General features: G+C 44.9%; 1 protein-coding gene across 1 annotated transcript in view; it reads left to right on the top strand.

Moving 5' to 3' along the window:
- Nucleotides 1–3,353: 3,353 nt before the first annotated feature.
- The window catches only part of LOC115542807 (oocyte zinc finger protein XlCOF6), a 4,553-nt gene continuing 406 nt past the window's right edge, over nucleotides 3,354–7,500 (top strand). The window contains exons 1-4 of the mRNA XM_030355228.1: nucleotides 3,354–3,701; nucleotides 4,449–4,602; nucleotides 4,806–4,892; nucleotides 5,263–7,500. The exon at nucleotides 5,263–7,500 is cut by the window's right edge and continues 406 nt beyond it. Of these exons, the coding sequence (XP_030211088.1) occupies nucleotides 3,492–3,701; nucleotides 4,449–4,602; nucleotides 4,806–4,892; nucleotides 5,263–6,668 (1,857 nt within the window). The 5' untranslated portion in view covers nucleotides 3,354–3,491 and the 3' untranslated portion in view covers nucleotides 6,669–7,500. The remainder of the gene's footprint in view (nucleotides 3,702–4,448; nucleotides 4,603–4,805; nucleotides 4,893–5,262) is intronic.

The raw sequence follows: 7,500 nt of genomic DNA, 5'->3' as shown, positions 1-7,500 counted from the left end.
AAAATTCTAATTTCCTCACAATTTGTTTATATTGTCTTTGGATGTTAGTCTTATAAGCATGTGGTTTGGCTGAGTTGAAAAACTATAAACGTTTACTATTTTAGGTTAATTCAAATGTAAAAAAAACACATACACACTTCAGGAAAACTTATTAGACAATTCAAATTGTAACTAAGAAAAAGTCCAAGGAGCTGTTGGCTTAGGTTGCTAAATGAGTATAAATCTATGTAACAACTCACCAGGTGCAAAATATTTCGTTATTTGCAACAATTTCCATACGCTATTTTGCATAATAGTTGTACAATGCTGACGCCTGCTGGCCAAACGTCTTAGTTTTAAAAAAGTGAAAGCACAAGAAGCAACAAGATAACTCTTACTCTCAACATTTTGACCCAACATGTGTCTTGTTTCTCTGGCATGTGTCTCTGGATGTTGTCACACAGAAATGTCCTTATTTTTTAAAGAAAAAAACTGTTTTTTTCAATGAAGATGACATTAGATTAATCAGAAATACAGTCTAGACACGTTGTTATGTGGTAAATTACTATTCCAGATGGAAACTGCCCATTTTTGATGGAATATCTAGTTGTACAGAGGCCCATTTCCAGCAACCATCACTCCTGCATGCTAATGATTTAGCAAATCGTGTTAAAAGGCTAATTGATGAGTAGAAAACCCTTGTGCAATTATGTTAGCACAGCTGAAGTTTTCATGGAAAACATTAAATCGTCTGGGTGACCCCAAACATTTGAACGGTAGTGTATGTGATATAGGAAGTCTACACAAATTCCTGTTTTGCATGTGTGCATTTGAATACGCATGTAAATATATGCATGTGAGACACAAGCATGCACATACACACCAAACAAAAACAAGGACTCAAACACAGACACTCACTCAGTCCCAAAAACACACCACACACTGAGGTACACTAAAACACACTAAAAGACACATACCAAGCTTATACACACACACACACACACACACACACACACACACACACACACACACACACACACACACACACACACACTCACTCACTCACTCACTCACTCACTCACTCACTCACTCACACACACACACACACACACACACACACACACACACACACACACACACACACACACACACACACACACACACACACACACACACACACACACACACACACACACACACACACACAAACAAACAGACTAAATGTCTCAGTGGCTTAACCTATGTTTAACCTTTATAAAGATTGGGTGCCTCTGAACATCAATGCAACCAATTCAAACCATAAGGACTCTCATTGTTTGAGTGTAACTTTAAATCGATGCCATCTTCACTGGGAGTAAAACATCTTCAAGAGTCTGTACGTTCACACGGTTCTGTGACTGAAGGCTTTGAGGGGTGGTGATTGACAGCTTTAATAAACAACAGAGGAGTATCATTAATCACCCCTGATTGGATGGTGACGTCATCAACTCTTCTATCTCTGGCACTGAATTGGCCCGCTGTTAGCTCATGTTGGACAAATGTTTTCACAATCATTTTCAGATGCACAACGCAAAGATGGATCCATAATTGCTTAGCATCCATTCTTCATTCATGTCATCCGTATCAGCCTCTATTGTCTGGAGAGTCAAGTCTGTCAAATGAATGGTAATAGGTTTCAGACACGCGTACAATAATATGATTAAAAGCAGAGGGATCCTCAAATGTGTGTGTGTTTGCATGTGTGTGTGTGTGTGTGTGTGTGTGTGTGTGTGTGTGTGTGTGTGTGTGTGTGTGTGTGTGTGTGTGTGTGTGTGTGTGTGTGTGTGTGTGTGTGTGTGTGTGTGTGTGTGTGTGTTGGCTCCCATTACAGTTATTGTAGTATTCGACTGTAGTATTTGCACAGTTTTTTTAAGGGCCATGATTTAGAGTTTACTGTCATGATACCATGATGAACTCTCTGGTTTGAACCTATTGGGAATATGGCCAATGGTCATTGCTAACAATATGCCATTGTTTTTTAATCTGCTAGCTAGGGAACTTGATCTGCACATGTACAACAGCAAGACCCTTTCTTCCGGTGAGTCGTAAACCAGCACATATTATCATAAAATATGTTTCACTAGTTGAAAATCCTTTCCGAAATCCAGAAATGTAATATGAGACCTGTAGCAGCAGTCAAGTGTGTGCGTGTGTATGTGTGGGTGTGTGTTTGTGTGTGGTTGTGTGTGCGTGTGTGTCTGTGCGTTTGATTGTGTGTGTGTGTGTGTGTGTGTGTGTGTGTGTGTGTGTGTGTGTGTGTGTGTGTGTGTGTGTGTGTGTGTGTGTGTGTGTGTGTGTGTGAGTGTGGGATCTGGCTCCATTGTTTCTTATTGCTGTCATCAAATAGAATGGGTTGTCTCTTCGCATTTTCTGTATTTTTATTTCCATCCGAGTTTGGTCCGGTAACAACAACAAGCATAGCGGAATGCAGAGACGGAGCCAGGGAACATTGTGTGTCTCATTATGGGCTGGAGGTTCTGCTTGGAGCAGCTTGGATGAACCTTAAAGGAACAATCAGGGGTATAGAGAGTACCAGGGCATCTGCATGGAGCGATGCTGACAGTCCATCACAGGGGGAGCCGCAGAAGCTATGCATCCCAGGCACAGAGGAGTTTGGTGGGCTGTAATTCTGAATACATTTTGGCTTCATGTAGAAGCAGCATGTTCAACGAAACATGTATTATATGAGTGCCAACTCATAGATTACAATTTTGAGCATTCTGATTGCAGCCATGATGCAACGCTCAATCCCAGCAGCCATTTTGGTGCTTTTTCACCTTTATAATAACAACTGATTGCTTGGTGATTCTATCTGAATGTCTGGTCAAGAGATACCAGGGTCAAGAGAACTTTTGATCACATGATTGAATCCCTCCTATCTGTCAATTCAACATCTATAGAGGGTAGAATACCTTTCTAATCACTCCCTGACCGCTAACCTTATTGTAAAGTATGTATTTTCTATATAATAATATATATAATAATAAACTGAGTGTGTCGATGTGTATGTGTGCGTCTTTGTCTGTGTGTCCGTGTACATTATTTGCCCAGGTACTGAGCTGTGGATCACTGCTGAACAAGGAATGTTAATAATATGGGTACTCCCCTCATTGGACCCGATATACTCAATAATCGATAATAGTTATATTTTTGATGATTCAAATCTATTCAAAATATGTTTTATTCCATCACATTACATACGCCCGCGTTTGAAAGGGGCCTCTGGTTGACATGGGAGCTATTCGGGTGTGTTTCACACCTGGTCCTATGGAGGGCAGTACTGGGTGTACCGTGTCATTGATCTCTAGAAGAAGAAGAAGAAGAAGAAGAAGAAGAAGCAGACAACGGAAGAACAAAGTTCTACGCTCATGCCATGGAACTTGCCACTCTTTGTAGACATTTGTTTACAATAATACAACAGGGGTAGTAGCCTCTGGATTTTGTTGCTATTTGTGAATGTTAAATTTAGTGAGATGTTTAGTCACGAAATCTTCCAGACACAAATGTCTAGTGTTATGGCGGCTGTAGTAGAAGCGGCGGTCTCGGAGCTGAGCCGACTTCTGGACGAGTGCGCGACAATGACCTCGAAACGTTGTTCAAGTCCAACTTCACATAATATGATTGTTATTAAAGCCGAGAACGGAATTACGGAGGAAGGGACGCAGTTCATCAACCCATTGACGGTAGTGACATACGTTGAGAGAGCTAGAGATAGAGACAGCTTTGTATAACGTTATATATGTTTACTAAAGGGCTGGCACAGCAGAATCCTTTGGTCGGCGACACGCCTTCATTTTGTGATTCATCCGTAATAATGTACAGTTCTATAAGTAGTACATATACCTTAACCTAGGTTAATCAAAACTTTTTTCCACATCACGCATGAGAAACGTGGTGGCTTCTTAAATACTTCTCCCCATAATGATAATTTCAACTTAATAATAAAATGATAAACCCCTTTACTACCAATAACCTTCCAATACTTCGTCATGGACGAATTTCTGTGTTGTAATTGCTACGTGAGACAATTTGAAAAATGGAAAAAACATTATTTTTGTCTGCACCGGACAACCGCTGCTAGTTTTTACGTTAATATATGATTTGACAGTTAACCTACATCTCAAAATGGTTGAGTATTGCAAGCCACAAGCTTCAATGAATCGCTAAACCTGGTCAAATTAATACATTTTTGAAATTCATACACACATATTTAAATATATATTTAAGATCGCACCCTGCACAGTAAAACACCACAGTGCTCCATACACCAAATATTAACATATGGTTCTAAATAAATAAGCCGTCTTTAAAATAAAGGAATGTAAATTTTCACATTTAATGCTGATAAAGCTTTTGAAAGTACATTAAATTGATTGGCTGGCATCCTGATATTTTCTAATGCTTTCATACAATTTCAATCTATTATTAAGAGAAAATTTGCATCCCTCATGGAAACATGGACCAAAGAAGCAGTGGAGAAAATAGCAGCAATGTTAAGAATGTCCCTGGCAGAAGATGGTCTTCTCGAGAAGAAGACTCTACCCAGGAGAGCTAAATCAAAAACAGCTGGTGGTCCCACAAAGCGTAAGTCCTTCAAGTGCTGCATGGGCATGCTGGTTAAATCCTACTTTAATTAAACATCAAGTGTCACACAGGGTCTGATCCCCTCATGGGAAATCAAATGCCAGCATTTGTTTATCTACTTAAATCAATTAATCTGTCATCTTAATTGACCTTGTTCTGATTCTTTATTGCAGTTTTAAATCTTTGTACATTTTATATCCCAGAATTGCCATTCAGAAGAACGTCTGGCCGTATGAGAAAAAAGAGAGCTGACTCAGATTTGGCAGAAAGACACAAAGATGTTGACCAAGGTGGGTTAGCAGACTTGTCTCTATAACGATTCATAGAGCTCTAAAATTAACTACCTTTCAATATTACATGTTAACAATTGTACTGACAATGAATTAAAACCACCATAATTGACCTATCTGTAGATTATGAATATAATCCGACCTCATCCTCATCTTCAAGGGGATGAGGTTGGATTATCTTCATAATTGTAGATTATGAAGATAATCCAACCTGATTAACCAAAGTATCTTATGTTGCACAATCAAACTCTACACATTTTCCCTCGTCATCACAACTGCATCCCAAAAGCGATCCGATTAAACAAAACACATTTTGTGAGCTTTGTCAGCCAATCACAAAGCTTAACATTGACCTGTTTGATCTTCGTAGGTGATCATGTGATACCAGAGGATGGCACCGCTGCCCCACAGCCTCTACCTGACATGACGCCGCCCCAGGTGGTGTCACCACATCGGCATGCTGCATCACCGCACAGCCAGGCGATGTCACCGCCAACGGGGGTCCCGGGACTCAGCGCCAACGAGGAAGGGGACGAGGAGGAGGAGGAGGCAACGGCAGCAGCGCTGGGGGACGTCGACGACGACCCGCTCCCCGCTGACCCCGCGACCCCCTCTCCCACCCCGGACCCCACCAGGGGCAAGCAGTCCAAGAGGAGCCGTCCGGATCCCATCCAGTGCCCCCTGTGCCGAAAGACGTTCGCCGTCAAGTGCTGGTTCGAGCGGCACTTTGTCACCCACTCCAAACCCCACGTCTGCTCGCTGTGCGGCAAGCGCTTCTCCCGGGCCCAGGGGCTGGAGACGCACGCCTTGAGGCACACGGGCGCCGCCAAGAAGCTGTTCAAGTGCGACGAGTGCGACACCGAGTTCGCCTACAAGAGCACCTACAACCGGCACATGCGGCGGCACGCCGTCCTGGCGGCGCACATGCTCACGTGCGCCTTCTGCGAGGGGCGCTTCGCCGGCGCGCTCTCCCTGCAGAGGCACGCGTGCGCGGCGGTGGCCAAGGCCTTCCTGTGCGCGCTCTGCCCCGGCGACGGCCCCTTCGCCAGCGGGCGGGCGCTGACGGAGCACGAGGACGCGCTGCACGGGGCCGCGGCGCGGGACTTTGTGTGCGAGGTCTGCGGCAAGAGCTACGTGTCGGCGGCGTCGCTGTGCACCCACCGGGTGGCCCACCTGCTGGGGCAGCGGGGCGGGGAGGGGCAGGGCCAGGAGGTGACCATGGAGGCGTGCTGCATTCAGCTGGTCCTGGGCTGCAGCGACGCGGGCGCGCTGCAGGAGCACCTGCGCCGGAAGCACACAACAACAACGGTGGCGGCGGCGGCGACGGAGTTTGTGTGCGAGGTGTGCGGCAAGGGCTGCAGCCACCGCAGCGGGCTGAAGCACCACATGCTGACGCACACGGGCGAGCGGGAGTTTGTGTGCGAGACGTGCGGCAAGCGGTGCAGCCACGCCAGCGCGCTGCAGAACCACATGCGGGTGCACACGGGGCAGAAGGGCGGCAGGAAGCCGGTGTGCGACCTGTGCGGCAAGCAGCTGAGCAGCATGGCCAAGCTGCGCTACCACATGAGCGTGCACCGGGACGAACGGCCGTACCCGTGCGAGCAGTGCGGCAAGAGGTTCCGCAACCCCAGCAACCTGCGGAAGCACGTGATCTCGCACACGGGCGCCAAGCCGTACGGCTGCGCCATCTGCGGCCAGCGGTTCAAGGGCGCGCTGAGCCTGAAGCTCCACGGGAAGAAGCACACGGGGGAGAGGCCCTTCAGCTGCGGCCAGTAGACGCAGCGCTGGGGACGCGGGGTTGGGGAGGCACGAGGCGGGGACGGCGGACGACGCCCGAGAAGATGAGCCGAAGAGGACGTTGGAGAGTGTTAAGCCCTCTGAAAAGGGAGTGTGGATTTCGGTTCGTATTTGTAAATGCGACCCGCAAATGAAATAGCGTGGGGCTGTTTTTTTCCCCCCTGCCTTCTAAAGAACCCACAATTATTTTGGACAGGAAGATTCAACACATTCAAATGTGTTCGTTGACAGGATCAGAATTCATGATTCTTCCAACAGTTGGATGAAAGTTACATTGGAATATACAGTATATATATATTTTCTTTTGTTATGAAGTAACTATCATTGACACAAATTTGTAAATGTACATTGAATGAATCTATTTGTGATTGTGTTAATCAAGCCATAAAGGCCCAAGGGAGTCTAATTGACATCGCAAATGGAGGGATTCTTCAAATGAGGCATATTCCGATGTTTCTAACAGCAGCCGTAAATTTAGTGAGAATATCTGTGCCTTGAATTACTTGTTATTTTTTGTGAAGAAACACCAAAATGAGACATATCGGGTGGAACTGCACAAAAATGTGTAGGTTGCATTGTAATTGTATATTTTTCTACATACTTTTTATCTTATTGAGGGGTTATTGTGATTAAAAATTAATCCCTGATGACTTGTCCGTATATGCCCAAAGGTTTGTATGATGTTTTTTCCTCACAACATTGCCCCAGGCTATAATAAACATTGATTTACAGCAACCATTATTTGTTTATTAAACGCGATCCAAAACAGTCACATACAATCTATTGATATATTTATTGATATACTGTATGT

Source organism: Gadus morhua, chromosome 4 (genome assembly GCF_902167405.1).
Source record: "Gadus morhua chromosome 4, gadMor3.0, whole genome shotgun sequence".
Classification (NCBI taxonomy): Eukaryota; Metazoa; Chordata; class Actinopteri; order Gadiformes; family Gadidae; genus Gadus; species Gadus morhua.
This window is presented reverse-complemented; position numbering and strand designations above follow the sequence as displayed.